Source organism: Enhydra lutris, unplaced genomic scaffold (genome assembly GCF_002288905.1).
Source record: "Enhydra lutris kenyoni isolate GAN:26980312 unplaced genomic scaffold, ASM228890v2 scaffoldscaffold11, whole genome shotgun sequence".
NCBI classification, from domain to species: Eukaryota; Metazoa; Chordata; class Mammalia; order Carnivora; family Mustelidae; genus Enhydra; species Enhydra lutris.
The window spans coordinates 38702338-38719781 of NW_019154095.1; the positions used below are offsets into that span (position 1 = coordinate 38702338).

At 35.0% G+C, this 17444-nt stretch overlaps 1 protein-coding gene across 1 annotated transcript in view; it reads right to left on the reverse strand.

The window, feature by feature from the left end:
• Positions 1-17444, reverse strand: part of LOC111144432 (lysine acetyltransferase 6A) — a 111782-nt gene that overhangs the window by 34599 nt on the left and 59739 nt on the right. Inside the window, exons 4-8 of the mRNA XM_022498735.1 lie at positions 15697-15812; positions 14832-14913; positions 12363-12498; positions 10701-11017; positions 4876-4994 (exon numbers count right to left, since the gene is read on the reverse strand). Coding sequence (XP_022354443.1) covers positions 4876-4994; positions 10701-11017; positions 12363-12498; positions 14832-14913; positions 15697-15812 — 770 coding nt within the window. The remainder of the gene's footprint in view (positions 1-4875; positions 4995-10700; positions 11018-12362; positions 12499-14831; positions 14914-15696; positions 15813-17444) is intronic.

A 17444-nucleotide genomic window follows, 5' to 3' on the forward strand; every position in this document is an offset into this window, starting at 1 on the left:
AAATAAATAAATAAATAAATAAATAAATAAAATCTTTAAAAAAAAAAATAATTCTTGACTCAATTAGATAACACACCATACAAAACTTCCTCAATAAAATCACTATAAACAAACACTGGGTTTGCTTTTCTTGGCACATTTCTTACTAGACTGTAAGCTCTATGAGAATAAAAACTGTATCTTACTCATAGCCTCTACACCTAGCACAGTTCCTAGAACCAAGATGACATGCAATAAATGATAGGTTGTTGGTTAGATGAATTCTAAAATTAATTCCTGTATCACTTACCTTTTACTGGTACAGTTGTAAGATCACCTAAGACCCTGTAATCTCCCCGCAATATTTCTGAAACAAACTTTTGAGTGCGCTTCTACTAAGCTATTATCTAGTCTCTCAAAAATTACTTCATATATTATCTTTATAAATATTTTCAAAATACCATATAATCTAACCAATGGTAACTTTCCCAATCAGCCTCAACCGACTGAAGTCAGAGAACCTAGGAGTCAACCCTGGTGTCCTCTTGCTCCTTCAAACATATCAACTCTATCACCAAGTTCTGCTGATTCCATCTCTAGAATATATTCTGAATCTGTCCACTTCTCTCCCATTTCCACTGCCGCCTCTAGTCTAAGTGGCTTCTTTTGTTTGAATCATTTAAAAAACCTCTAAGTAGGGTTTCTGTATTCCACTCTTGCCTAATTCTAATCCATTCTTCATATAGTGGCCAGGAAAAGAAAAATTTAATGCAAATCGGGCTTTGCTATTTCTTTGCTAAAAATCATTCATTGGTTTCCTACTACAATAAAAAGCCAAATCCTAATTTATGTCCTCAGCCTACCTCTCTAGCTTCATCTTGTGTGACTCTTTTATTCATTGTATTAAAGTTATACTGGTCTCCTTACAGTTCTTCAAATTTACGAAGTTTGTATATGTCTCAAAATATTTACACAGGCAGTCCCCTTATGTCTGAAACATTCTTCTCTCTAGCACTTTGACCTGCTGAACTTCTACTTATCTTTTAGGTCTCTGTGTAAATTATTACTTCCTTAAGAGAGGAATCCCAACCTCCAGCAATCCAGATCAGGAAGCCCCTGTTATAATCTCTTGATGAATTCTTATTTTCTTCCTATTACCTATCAGTTTGTAATTAAAGATTTATTTATACAACTGTTTATATATGACTGTTTATTGTTTTATTGTCTCGCTCATAAAACTGAAAGCATCACGAAAGTAAAGTCTATGTCTTTTTGTTCACCCTACAGCTCTCACACCATGCCAGGCACATGAATACTAATGAAAGAACCTCATGGAGAAATACCACCATCATAAGAATTTTAAGTTCACTGCCAATGAAAATAAGCACAAGTTAGAATTCAAAAGTCTAGCTGTTTATATTCTCACTGCCAGATATACACAGGGACAACCACAAGTTTAATAAAATGCTGGAAAACACACAGTTAACTAGATTACTGTTGATACAAATTTATATTGTCTCCACTGGGCCTCAGCAAGGCTCAGTATCCCTTTTAACTCTTTCTAGTCTATCTTTCTCTTCTCACGCTATTATTCTAACTCCTGCCAATCAGACATCTAGACTAAAGAAAGAGCAATCCAGACAGAGGGAGCAGTAAGTACAAAGGCTCCAAGACAGGAGGGTGCCCGGTGTGTCTGAGAAAGAGGAGTCCTGTGGCTGAAGACAAGTGAACAAGGGCCAGAACAAGGGGAGTAGCCAAAGAAAAAGGCAGCCGCGAAATGCTACAGTCTTAATAATAAGGATAAAGACTTTGGTTGTTAAAAATTCTAAGCAAGTGCTTGCTTCAGCAGTGCATATACTAAAAATTCTAAACAAGACTGAAAGACATTAAAGGTTTTCTGTGCAGAGTAGTGGTATGATCCAACTTAAGTTTGAAAATATTTACTCTGGCCCCTGTATAAAGAATACAGACTAGAGACTTGGGTGAGGGACAAAAGTAGAAGCAAGGAGATCAGGGATATTACAACAGCCCAATCAGATAATGGTGGCTTAGACTAAGATAGTAAAGATAGAAATAATAAGTAGTAGTAGTCATATTCTGGATATATTTTGAAGGTGGAACCATTAGAAATTGCTGATGGATTAAATACAGAGTACAAAATAGAAAGAGAGAGAGAAAATCAAGATATCTCTTTACACCTGAGCAAGTAAAAGGACAAAACTGCCATTTATTCCCACTCTCCATTAAAAGAAACCAAGATGCCTTAGAGAAATAGCTGTATCTACAGCTAGAACAGTAAGAGCCAAGAACACTATCACTGTGGTCAGAAGGAAGGATGATGATATACACAAATATTGAATCATTAGATTGCACACCTGAAACTAACAGAATGTTATATGTCAATTATACCCAACTTTTAAAAAGAGCTGAATAAATTGGACAAAGTTAAAAAAAAAAAAAAAAAGAAGATGGGGAGACATGTCAAAAGGACACAGCAGCTGGCTTGAAGAGTCTCTCCTGCCCAAATCTGGAACAATGTCAGCATCAAAATAAATATCAACAGCAATAAATCATAATTCATAAAATAAAAATCTTCAAGTCTAAAGGGAATGAATAAAATAAATGGGAAGAAAAAAGGCTCTTCCTTACAGAAGAATACCAATTAATAAACTTTATGAAAGAAATTATGGAATTAGAAAATCATCTGTTTAGCAACCAACAGAGTAATAGTTTCAGGCAAGAACCACCACTGGGTGTTAAATCCAGCAGGTAGAAGTTTGATGAGAAACAGGGTATTACATGGTTTCAAAATGTATTGCCAGAAAATACTTACAGAAGGAAAATAATTTTACAGAGAAGAAATTCCACCTTAACAAAGGGTTCAGAGTTACCATCACCGTGTAACAGGACACACAAATACTACATACCTCCCAACATCATGCGCAGAGGACACATCACCTCTACAGTATTTCTGCCAGAAGTGGATCACCTGACTCTAATCATGGTGGAACATAAAACAAGCTCAAAGCGATGGACAGTCTCTGAAATAAATGACCTGACTTCAAAAATGTCAAAATCATGGAAGATAAAGACTGAAGAACTGTTCCAGACTAAAGGAAACCAAGGAGACATGACAATTAAAACACATGATCCTAGACTGGATAACGACCCAGGGAAAGTTGTTTTTTCCTTTTGCCATAAAAGAACATTACTGGTACAACTGACAAAATTTGAATAAAATCTTCAGATTGGATAATACAACTTATCTGTGTTAATTCCCCATTTCAAACTATGATCATGTGCAAGAACACCCTTATTTTTAGGAAATATGCACAAATGAGTAGGAGTAAGAGGGCATTACCATTATGTCTGCAACTTAGAAAAAAAAAGTTCCTCAAAAAAGAACTACCTCCTCCTTTGAATTCCCACTGAACTCCATGTAAATTTCTACTGTAGCATCTATAATACCATTTTTCTCATTGGTAGGAAAAGAAATGTACCTTCCAAGGTTAACAACCTGCCCAAAGTAGAAGTCAGTAAATGACAAACCACAAATTGAACCAAGATCTAGGTGACTCAAAGCCAATACTTTGTTAAATCATAAGATGGTAGAATGCTCAGCAAATGTTTGCTATTTATACTGTTTTTATTTTTCAGAAATACTCGCATAGTGACTGACAAAGACAATCTGTTCACAAATAGGTTTCTTAATCCAAAGAGTGTCACCTATACAACAGGAATCCCCAGCATCAGCCTTATAAACTCTAACTTTCAAGACAAGCTAGAACTCAACTTGGCTAACATAATGAGTTGGTGGCAAAGAAAAAAAAGACACAGGATAAATGAACATGATCTAGAAGAGCCTTTACGCTCTAGCCCTTGTACTTTTCCAATCTCATCTCTTATTATTTCTACCTAATGTTCTTTATCCTATGTGAAAATTTATTTATTCCCACAATTAAGCATGTTTTCCCCCATTTTCAAGTCTTCGTGCTTCTTTTCCTTCTGATTATATGGGACCCTATTCCTTGTCATCCTGATAAACTAGTACAAATTCTTTAAGACCAGCTCATATGGTATTTTCCCTCAATGCCCAGCACAGGTAGATGCTTGTTCTTTATTCTCCCAAAACACCATGTACCCTACACTTAAACCTTCCACATGAATGAAATCATTTACTTACAAGTCTCTCCTAGACTATGCTTGAGAAAAGGAATCCTATCATTCACTTCGGCATCTTTAGCAGCTGAAGGTTCTCTGTCTATACATTCATATCTTGCTACATGTCCCAAAGGACTAAGGCAAAAGCATTTAATAAATATTTCTAGCAGTAATGAATATGGGTGTTTTATCACTTGAAAAAAGTGTGGTTTTTGTTTTTTGGTTGGTCAAATCCCAAACTCCTTTTCATACATAAGGCAGAAAATAAATAAACCAAACTCATTTCATACGGTAGTCAAGGGGCACCTGGGTGACTCAGTCAGTTAAGCATCTGCCTTCAGCTCAGTTCATGATCCTGGGGTCCTGGGAGCAAGCCCCACATTGTGCTCCCTGCTCAGGGGGTCTTCTGCTTCCCCATCTCCCTCTGCCCCTCCCCCCGGCTTGCGTTCATGCGTGCGTGCTCTTTCTCTCTCTCTCAAATAAAGAAATAAAATCTTTATTTAAAAAAAAAAATGCTGATAGCCAAAGGAAACCTGTTTATCTGCAAAACCAAAGCAGTCATAATGGGTTTAAAAGGAATATGTTAACAAGCAGAACTATGTACACAGAAAAACGACATCTATTTGCAGATCAGACAGATAAATGAATTGCTGTTACTGCTTTACCCCAGGATAAATTAATCCTGTTTCTTGTCCAGGACCATATTATTTGTCCAATCTGAATATCCAACTTTACCTGCAGTGCTTGTTCTTGGATATCACGAAATAATTCCATATCTTTCTCAGTCATGATTTCCTGGCTCCCAAAAAGCCGTTCCTCACTTTCTTGTTTGCCATCCCAGCCATCCTGATTGTCTGCACATAAAAAAAAGAGCTCACATGTTATCAGTATTATCCTTAGTTTAATAAATGGACTAGAAAAAATTTCATAAGCCTTTCAGTTTGAAGACCTTGATATTATTTTTATAAGAAGACAGCAATAAAATGACAACTGGAAAGATGGGTCAGTAAATAATATGTACATATTATATCTGCTTATAATGAAAACCTGACCTGTCCTAAAACTTCTTAAAATTATTACATAACTAAATTTTAACTTCATTAACACATTATATTTTAGCATAGAATACATACATTTATATAATATATACATATAATATATATGAATATATAATATATACAATTATAAAATATATGTAAAAGTTTGATGAGCATCAGGTGATGTGAAGTGCTAAAACCATACACCTGAACAAATATTACACAATATTATACTATGTATGTTAACTGTAATTTAAATAAAAACTTAAAAGAATAATTACACAAAAGCAGAACAGGAAAAAGGTCTAAGGAATATGAAACTATGAAGTAATATGAATATAAAATTTTTAGTATGAATTTAATCTATCAACATTCAAATATTGCTTTTTCCTTCTTTGGTAGTATGGAAGAAGTGTATGTTACAGCAGGACATGATTTTCATCACATGGTACCAAAACATGGAAAACTGGTTCCTTTTATAAATCTTAATGGTCTTATGATCTTCATAAGGCCAGTCAGTACATTCTTATCTCAGCAAAAAGATAACCTTCAAAATAGCTACCATACTGCCCTCATATTCTCGGTGCCCTTTTAAATAAGCAAAACTCCACAAATCTGAGGATCACAGATGATAATCCTCTGGGTAAGTATGAGAAATTATAATAATCATTCAGTAAATGATGTATCTTCCTCACATGGGGAAGGAAATTCATGAAAGGAGTATTAGGGGATTATGTAGATCATTATCTTCTGCACTTGAAGATGACACCGCTGATGGACTAATTTCCTATTTGTATAAGCACGGCAGAAAAGATCAATTCATGACAGTTCCTTTGAAATTAAATAGACATATAGGCTGTGTGTTATTCACTTAGTGTAAGAAGAATAAGGACAAGGACTCACTGCTGAAACTACTCCTAAATTGAAAAATATGGATCTGAAGATACTACGTGACTTTAATGCCCCCTAGTGCATGACACAGATGGATGCAGGCACAGATTAGTAGAGCATTGAAGAGCATTCTATCAGATGGTCCAGACTGTTCCTTAAACTCTACAATTCATAAAGAAATTTACAAAGCCAATTACAGCAAAAACTCACACAGATGCAAAAAGTCAATATTGATCCTCCATATACTTTACCCATATTCTCTAATAGCTTCTAGTTCTAAAACTTTCCAGGATATTCTCGTAATAATCCATCTCCAGTGAAACAGTTAATTCAAAAATGCCTTTCACTAGGATCTGCTTTCGATTCTTTCCTTGTTAAGTCCGACCTAAATGGCTTGCATATTTTCTTAGATAAATGTACTCAGACTGGAGCTACAGTGTACATGACTGACAAAGTCATGAAAAGTACTTAAGTGCTTACACAGTAATTAGTTGATTGCCACTCTGGTGAAAAGCCAATAAATACAGCATAAAAAGGGGGACCTGACAATGATGAGAATTTCCTCTCCTGTGCTGGACCAATCAACCTGCTTATTCCTATATAAGCAGGAATAAAGAAGCAGTGAATACAATCACTGATAAGACAATCAGGGGAAGGAAATCAACATTAAGAAATTCTCTTGCAGTATATGAGATACTATATCTTTGACCTTTGTGATCCAAAGAAGTCCATTCTCATTCTTCTACTTTCCTCAGACACTTTTCTACTTCCTTCACAGGGTTAAGTCTGTAAACTCAAGGCACTAAAGAGCAATGAGACTAGTTTAAATTTTAATTATCAAAACAGTTAATGAAAATTTCTCTCCTCTGACTTGAATTACCTGCTACACTATTAAGTCTTCTCTACAGATCTTCTACTTTGAAAACTAGGGAACTAGCCTGAAACGTAAGTATGAAATGAATAAAAAGAGGGATGTTACACCTGGTAACACAGAAATACAAAAATCACAGAGGACTACTAGTATGAACAATTATACCCCAAAAAACTGGACATCTAGAAGAAATGGATAAATTCCTACAAACATACAACTTACCAAGACTGAATCACGATGAAATAGAAAATATGAACAGACCAATTACTATTAAGGAGATTGAATCAATGATCAAAAACTTCCCAACAAACAAAAGTTCGCTGGTGAATTCCACCAAATATTCAAAAAACACTTAGTACCAATCCTTCTCAAACTCTTTCAAAAAACAGAAGGCGGAACTCTTTCAAGCTCATTTTATGAGGCCAGCATTACCCAAGCCAGTCAAAGATAAAAAAAAGAAAATTACAGGTCAATACCCCCAATGAACACAGATGCAAAAATCCTCAACAAAGTATTAGCAAACCGATTTCAGCAATACAATAAAAGGGTCATATACCATGATCAAACAGGATTTATTCCAGAGATTCAAGGATGGTTCAATATCCACAAATCAGCTGATATACCACAATAACAAAATGAAAGATAAAAATCAGCTAGATGATCATTTCAAGATATGCAGAAAAGGCATTTGACAAAATTCAACAACCATTTATGATTAAAAACTCTCAACAAGCCAGGTATAGAGAGAACGTACCTCAACATAATAAAGGTCATATGACTAGCCCACAGCTAACATTATACTCAATGGTGAAAAGCTGAGAGCTAGTTTTCTCTAAGATCAGGAATAAAACAAGGCTACCTATTCTCACTACTTTTATTCAACATAAGACTGAAAGTTCTAGCTAGAGCAATTAGGCAAGGAAAAAAATAAAAGATATCCAAGTTGGAAAAGAAGAAGTGAAACTGTCATCCCTATTTGCAGATGACATAATATATAGAGAAAACCCTAAAGACTCCACCAAAAAACTTAGAATAAATGAATTCAGTAAGCTTGAAAGATACAAAATCAAAACACAAAAATCTGAACTGTTTCTATACACTAATAATGAACTACCAGCTACCAGAAAAGAAATTAAGAAAACAATCCCATTTATAACTGCATCAAAATGAGTAAAATATCTAGGAATAAATTTAACCAAGCAGGTGAAACACCTGTATGTACATTGAAGACAAAACACTGTGTGTGTGTGTGTGTGTGTGTGTGTGTGTGTACACACACACATACATGACATTAATGAAAGAAATTAAAGACACAAATAAATGGAGAGATGTTGCATGCTCATGGGTTGGAAGAATATTATTAAAATGTCCACAGTACCTAAAGCTATCTACAGATTCAATGCAATCCGCATCAAAATTCTAATGGCATTTTTCACAAAAATGGAAAAAAAAAATCCTAAAAATGTGTATGCAACCAAAGAACCCAAATGGCCAAAGCAATCTTGAGAAAAAAGGACAAAACACTAAAGCTCCCTGATTTCAAACTATATTACAAATCTATAGTTATTAAAACAGTATGGTATTGGCATAAAAACAGACACAGAGGGGCGCCTGGGTGGCTCAGCTGGTTAAGTGACTGCCTTCCAGGTCATGATCCTGGAGTCCTGGGATCAAGCCCCACATCGGACTCCCTGCTTGGCAGGGAGTTGCTTCTCCCGCTGACCTTTCTCCTCTCATGCTTTCTCTTTCTCTCTCAAATAAATAAATAAAATCTTTAAAAAAGAAAAAAAAAAGACACAGAAATCAATTCAATAGAATCGAACGCCTGTGAATAAACCCATGCATATATATAGTCAATTAATTACAACAAAAGAGCCAAGAACATACAATGGGGAAAAGATTGCCTTTTCAATAAATAGTGTGGGAAAACTGGACAACCACATGTGAAAGAATGAAAACTACACAACTCTCTTACACCAAGTTACTCAAAATAGATTAAAGACCTGAATTTAAAACCTGAAACTGTAAAACTCCTAAAAGAAAACATAGGTGGTAATCTCCTTAACATAATTTTTAACAATCATTTTTAAAATCTGGTACCAAAACCAAAAGCAACAAAAGCAAAACCAAACAAGGGGGACTACATCAAACTAAAAAGCTTCTGCACAGCAAAGGAAACCAACAGCAAAATAAAAAGGCAACCTACTGAATGTAAGAAGATATTCACAAATCATATATCCAATAAGGGGTCAACATCCAAAATATACAAAGAACTCATTCAACTCAATAGCAAAAAAGCAAACAACCCATGGAATGCCCAGGTGGCTCAGTTGGTTAAGTCTCTCTTGATTTCAGCTCACGTGGAGACCTCAGGGTTGTGAGATCCAGCCCTGTGGTGGGCTCTGTGCTGGGCATGGGCTTGCTTAAGAATCTCTCTCTCCCTCTGCTTCCCCACTCCCATGCAAGTTCTCTCACTTTCCTCCCAGCCCCATTAAAAAAACAAAACAAAACAAAACAAAAACCTACAAAAACAATCCACTTCAAAATGGGCAGAAGATCTGAACAGACATCTTCCCAACAAAGGCATAAAAATGGACCACAGCTACGTGAAAGATGCTCTACATCATTACTCAACAGTGAAATCCAAATCAAAAACATAAGGAGAGATCACCTCACAACCGTCAGGATGGCTATTATCAAAAAGACTAGAACTTACAAATGTTGGTGAGAATGTGGAGAAAAGGGAACCTCTGTACACTGTTGGTGGGAATGTATATTGGTGCAGCCAGTATGGAAAACAGTACAGAGGTTCCTCAAAAAATTAAAAATAGAACTGCCATACAATCCAGCAATTCCACTTCTGGGTATGTACCCAAAGAAAACAAAAACATTGTCAAGATATGGAAATAACCTAATGCATCAAGGGATTAAAGAAACTGTGGTGTAGGTGTATGATATTATTCAGCATAAATAACATACATACATACATACATACATACACAAACACCAAACTCATAGATACAGAGAACAGACTGGTGGTTTGCCAGAAGAAAGCTGGGAGATAGAGGATAAGAGAAATGGGTGAATTATTTTTCTTTTTGTTTTTTTAGTTTCAATAAACAGTATTTTAAATAAATAAATGAAAACTAGGAAGGTTAGCCTGATACATAAGTAAATGGTCTGAAGTTATAGTTCTCTTCCTCTCTTTTAAAGTATAATTCATGAAATATTACAACTATATTTGCCATGATTTGAAGTAGAAAAATCAATGATCTCATCATACTCATATATATTTTTGTCTCTTCTCTATGCTTACTTAGGTCAATAGCATTTTATCTACCCACACACTTTCCAATTTCCTTCTGGAAATAAAGCAAGCATCATGATGCTCATCACATGATTTGTTTTGTAACTTATGAAATGTAAAGATACCCTTGATTTAAGGTCATACCTAAAATTTCCATAGGAAGATTCCTTGTGGTTCTACCAAAACAAAAACCCAAAAAACAAACAAACAACCCACAAACGAAAAAACACCGTCTTTTGACTAAGAGCCCCTACTTGCCCATTCTTGCAATTTCATCTCCAGCCTCTCAATCCCTGCCATAGTCACCACCTTACTTTAATCTAAATAGTACTTTTAATTTATTCTTCTAATCCATACCATAGATAATAATCAAATATAAATCTATTCTAGATAATTAGTGTTATTCCAAATAATACACTTTGGGAATACGTTCTGCTTCTAAGTGAACTTTTACCTGTGGGCCAATCTGAAGTGCTCGATTTTCTGTTGCCCTTTTTCCTGATTCTATATTGCTCAGAGTAGTCTACCACTTCCCCTCGAGGTTTCCGCCCATCGGGAGAAGGGGTGAAAAATTTGGTAAGGCCATCAATGAGCCCTTTGGTTTTCTTGTTGAACTTCAAGGGAACACTGCTATCTCTGCAGAAGTCCAAGCCATCTATTCGCTCTAAATATCCTTCTTCTGATGACGATGCTGATTGGCTGGAAAGGGTGATTTTACGTTTCCGGCCCCTTCCTGGACCAGTCCGAACTTTGCTGAAAGGACCTTTTGATCTTTAAAAAAAAAAAAAGAAAAAAAGAAAGAAAGAAAGAAAGGAAAAAGAAATCAAACAGGGAAAAGGGTAAATATTAAAAAGGAAAACTTCATAAGGTTTCTATTTAATATATAACATGTAATTTGTAAATAGTTACAGCTTTATTTAAAAAAACTATATTGTCAAGAATATTCCATAAACCATAAGTATTAGAGGAATGAGAAGTAATATCGTTATTAGAAATAGATTTCTGGAAAGTCCAGTATTTTACAGCAAAAAGAATCCTAAGGTTGGGAGTCAGAAGGCATGTTTAAGTCATAACTCTTGCCACTTTTAGCTGTACATCTTAGAAAAATCACATTCTGTCTAAACACCAGTGTCTTCATCTATAAAATGAGAGTTGGACCAGAGAACAATTAAGACCCTTCCAGATATAAAGTCCTATGATCTCTGTAACAACTCAGAGTTATACTTTTACCTCTAAACACAAGGATGGGTTACTCTCTGAAACTCAGGAATCAAAAGATCATCTCATAGGAAAATTAAAGCCTGATTTAAGATTTAAAATATGAACTACAATACTGGTACTGTATATTTCAAGCTGCTAGTGCTCATTCCTTTCAGTTATTATCTTCAAGACGGTCTAAAGTATAGAAAAGGTGGGTAAAAATAAGAATACAGATTTACAGGCTTAAAGATATCTTACAAATCATCAAAAGGGAATTACCATAGACACTCAAAAAAAAAAGTTAGCTACTGAATCTTGCCCCACATCCTCCAGACATAGCCCAGTTTCCTAGTTTCCTAGTTTTCCAGATGAAAAACACATTATTTTATTTTAGATCAGGACATAGAAAGGGGACTTGGCTATGACCACAACAGCAAAAGTTATCCAGTGATTTGTACATACAATATAAACTACTGAGACCACATCAAGAGAGAAATCTATGAAATGCTATAATAATTTTTTCTTTCTTGTTTACATAAGAGCAGCAGTATAAGGCAGTATTTAAGAGTTAGACATTGGTGCCAAACTACTTGTGGGTTTTAATCCCAGTGCAACACTTACTATAAACTGTGCAAGTTAATCTTTCTATATAGTAATTTTTTCCTTTGAAAAATAAGAGTAACAACAATACTACTTCATTTGGTTGTTGGGAAAATTAAATGAGTAACACACTGTAAGGCACTTGGGACTTTATTCTAACTTGGCACTTTACTGCACAGTTCAGCCATTATTATTACTTTATAAAAGTGCCAGTTTTAACAACCGGAATTTTTTTCACAAAGCAAACAAGTGACTCCTACACTAGAGAGAAGACCCTATCCTTTTCTCCCCTCACCTTGCCACAAGTACAACTTACACCGTGTTTTGTTTCTTTAACCTGTTTTTCGGACGTCCTATTGGGTTAGCATAGCGCCGTTTTATCTGTGCTGCCTTCTTCTGTAGAAGTTTCCGTCCTTTTTTCCTAGGTCGACATATCTGACATATCCACATGCCTATAAAAAAAAAATATTCCACATAAAGCACGATAGACATAGATACACAGAAAGAGCTGAGATACTCTACGAGTTCACAATTTCTCTTAGGTCAAGGACTCCTATTTAAAAATCTGATGGAAGCCCCTTAGAAAAATAAACATGAAAACATATATACACAAAATTCTACAAACAAATGGAAAAGACTCACAAGTATCCTGAAGCCCACATATGGTTGAAGTTCACTGATCCTCCGTTAAAAAGCCCTGTTCTACCCCTGGCACTCAGATATTAGTTTCCAATTACTATTCTGTAAGAAAAGAAGCCAGGTTTCCATGGAGTAATAACTGATCCCAGGACTGGACCAAGGAAAATACTTGATAACCTGGAGCATCTTACATTCCCAGCAAATGGAGAAGTGCTCAAAAGATGAAGAAGGCATGTCATAAGGACCCAGCAGCCAACCTGAAAGAGCTCCCAATAGCCAAATCTGGGTCATTCTGAGCCAGAAAAGAAATAATCACATCTATGGATTATAACCCATTGAATAAAATAAAATATCCATGAGTCCATGAATAATACAATTGACAAATAAATAAATAAATGGGAAAAGCAATCTCTTCCTTATAGCAGAATTCCAATTAATAAATGTAGAAGGGATGATGGAAGCAAAAAAACCATCATCATGTAAACACCAAAGTAAAATCAGTGCAAACAAGAATCACTGACGGATGCTAAAGTTAGTACAATGAGGGAAAAGAATAACTTAAAGGTCAGGTTTCTACTGTAATCAAGTGATCACAGTTAACATTACCAGTAATAAGACATACTCATACTATACACCACACTACAATGCACTAAGAAGGGTACAATATCACTTCTGCGGTGTTCTTATCAAACTTCAGAATCTTAGTTTAATCATGATAAAAAAACAGACAAACCCAAATTTAAGGACTTTCTACAAAATAGCTGACCAGCTGCTTCAAAAGTGTCAAGGTCAGGAAAGACAATTTACAGAAGTAATTCAGACTGGAAGAGACTAAGGAAATATGACAATTAAATGCAATGTGAAATCCAGGACTGGATTCTGGACCGCAAATTCAAATTAGGTCTACAGATTAGTTAATTGTATCATATCAATGTTAGTTTCCTGGTTTCGGTAATTGTACTATGGTTTTATAAAATGTTAACATTGGAAGAAGCTGGTGATGGCTGCAATATTTTTGCTACTTTTCAGTTAAGTCTGCAATTACTTCATTGTATTCCTGTTTTCCTGTTTTAAGCTACAATGAAACTTCTTTTGTAGGCACTATACACAGGAATGAAGTCCTAAGAAAATCTTTATCTTAAAGGATTCTCAGAAGGCCTTTTGACCAGACTTCAAATAAATGGAAGAGGTAGGAAAGGGGGAATTTATTCTTTTAGTACATATAAATCTAAGACTTTTCAAAAGGTAACAACCAACAGAATGACATTAGAGAGACTTAAGTAGGATTCTAAGTGAAATAACTTGACTATACCTAAGGTTCAATTCCTTTCCACCTGCAGGAAAATTTTTTCCAAGAAGAAAATTATCAAATATCCTATAAGCGTTTTACTTAAGAAACCTAGTAAGTCACAAAATCAGAGTTAAAAATGGAATTTGTGATAAGGCAAAAGCAGGAGAGACTACCTGGACTTTTTTTTTTTTTTTTTTTTTTAAAGAAAATCTAAGCATATAGTAAGACGGAAGCTCAACCAACAGGCAGTTGTATTCCAACCAAATACCTTTTAAGGAGCAGGAGTCAAAAGAACAGGATAACATTAAGCTGTACTCTTATGAGTTAGGTCACAAATATTATTTGTTTACAAATTATTTTATTAAAACATTTTTTTGAGTTTTGACTAAACCAGAGACTAAGAGCTCTAGGCCTTTCAAAGGTGATGAACAGTGAAATAATCGACACTGATAAAATCAACATGATCTAGTACAACTTCATTTCTTCCTTTACAGAAAGAGATATTTCAAAATATTACAAAATGCAAGTACTTTGTCCTCTAGCTATATGACTGGCAAATATTCATTCATAAATGAACTACTTTGCTCTCCATGGGTACTTAAACATTGAAAATAGAGAAATAGAGGAAAATAATAAATCCATACACATAAGTATGTTAGGATGTCTCAACAGACTGTCCCACCTTTAGGATGTCTCAATAGACTATCCCACCTTTAAGGTGACAGCACTCTACCTGCTTAAACAATCCCAAACAGAAAGATGAAAATCATTCTTTCATCTATCAAAGTAGACAAAAGGTGCTTTCACTAACATGCCCTTTATATTGCCAGTCTGATTTCAGAAAGTATTTCTCACCTTTTGGCATCCGGGTGAGTGGTGGATCACAACACTCCATGTGAAAACCCCGGTCACAAGAATCACAAAAGAGCATGTTATCCTAAAAAATAGATAGGACAGTTTTGCTTAACCTTATGAAACAAAAACATGTGAGGATCATAACTTCATAAAACCTAGAAAGCTTCAATGATCTCATAAAGGAGATGAACTACTGTAATAGTAAAAGTTTCCTTAATTTGTATCAACTGAGTAAATGGACAGTCTGAGTTACCACAAGTTTTGCTTCAACCAACCTTTAATAAAGAACTACAGTTTCATAACTTTCAAGTTTATCCAGTAACCAGATATAACCTAACTTTAGTTTTCTAATGGAAAAGAGAAAAGGATGATTTGTAGTTAGTATACTAACTGACCATTCGTAAGTGAGTGAGTCTACACTACTCAAACAAATCACAGGAGTATTTCTTTAGGGGCGCCTGGGTGGCTAAGTCATTAAGTGTCTGGCTTCAGCTCAGGTCATAATCCCAGGGTTCTGGGATTGAGTCTGGCATGGAATCAGGCTCCCTGCTCAGAAGCCTGCTTCTCTCTCTCCCACTCCCCCTGCTTGTGTTCCTCTCTCACTGTCTGTCAAATAAATAAATAATTTTTTTTTAAAGGAGTATTTCTGCAAACATACAATTAAGGTGCAATTAATCACCTAGAAAGAATCCAAGTCTCAAAGAGTACGTATTCTAAACTAGTGATGTGTAAGTTAATGAGACTCCTGTTTCAAATTCTGCAGGACCAGGTGACCGAAAAATAGCCAACAATACCTAGAGGAAAATACCAGTTGTACATTCTACTTCTAAGAGAAACATTCACGTTGTAAGGCAAAGATACTCACTGCATTTTTGCCTTGATCTCGACAGGAGCTGCACGTTTTACACTCAATGCACTGCCACCGTAAGGCCTTCACTCTAACCGTTAGTTCAGGGGAAAACTTTAAACAGGATGGATGACCTAGTAAGAGGGGAAAATTCTCAAATGAAATAACCAATGACCATTTTGTTTTAAAGAAATGATGTACAGAAAGGCAATTACCTTAAATCAAAATATTATCCAAAAAAAGATGCTCTTGGAAGCTTGTCAGACATGTCTCATCAAGACCTGGCACTCCTATTCAGTTTTATTGATGCTAAACAGTACTCAGTAAACCACCGCCACCCCAATGTGATTATAGAAAACCTGACAAACTCCTAGCATTTATTAAGCCTGCATTAAAGTATTATTTGAGTACTCATGCTTATATGTATACCAATATGTAACAGCATGCCTAGGCCATTTCTGAAAGGAAACAAAAAACTGTTTACAACTGTAATATCCTAGGATATGAAGTTATAAACATTTTGAAGGAGATTTTGCCTCTCACTTCTATCCTTTCTGTGCTCTCAATTTTTAAAATAACATATTACATTTATAATCAAAATATATTTTTGCTAAATCTGATCATTTAAAGTGAGTTTACTTTAGCTAAAAACTAAAACCTAAGCAATATTTCTATTGTGATCAGAATTAACAGTAACAAGAAAAAAAAAGTTTCCTCTTCCAAGAGTTAGTATCCATTTAATTATCAGAATTTTAAGAAGGAAAATCTGCCCTCACTCTGAAAAGATTTGTCCCTTTCCTCTAAAAGTTGGTTGCATTTATTTTTCTTTGGTGAGAGAAAGGGCTAGTTAAATTATTTTCTCTTCCTTCTTTTCTATTCCTAAGTAAGTTTCTCTTCTATGAGATGCTATGAAGTTTATTATCAAAACATCACTGACATTAAAGGAAAATGAGAAAGTATAAAAATCTCATTCATAATCTCTTCTTCCTAGATTAGCCATTTCCTGTTCTACTTTTCCTTTATAGACTTGCTAAAATCCCTTGCGCAGTTTTAATTATAAGATATGCACAGTTTTATTTTGCTTTTCTTCATCCCTTTAGTCAAGAAAACATTGTATTTATATTCCTTAAATTGAGTAATTCCATTGAGTTGATACCCTATAACCTACCTGGCCATTTCCCTATTGTTAACTATTTAAACTATTACTCGTAATAGAACACTACAATGAATTTCCTTCTTTTAGATTAATTCCTTAAAATTCCGGAAAGTGGGGTTGGTAAGTGAAATGAAAGAAACATTTCTGTGGCTTGAGAAGCAGATATGCACTGCCAAACCACGTTTCCAAATCCTCTGATATCTAGTGCTACCAGCAAAGTACAAATGTTTTATCACAATTTCATCAGCTCTAGATCTGGGTTCTCTTACTGTTCAAATTTTATTATTATTAAAGCTATAAAATGATACTCCAATGCTGTGCTGGTGTGCATGCTTATTATTACTTGGGTAAAATGTTTTCTTAGTATGTTCAACAATTAACTCTCTCTCATATAAAACTACTTGTTCGTAGGCTCTGCCCTTTGGACTTTGTGCTAGAAATGTAAACATGCTCTTCACACTTTATAGCATTTGCCCCTTTACCATATTTAATGCAATTATTTTCCCCAAACAAATTTAAAAAATTTTTTTTTAATTTGAGGTATTTTAGTTCTCAGTCTGGAAAGTTACCAACTGTTATATATTTGACTCTATCCATAGTCTTCTTCCGT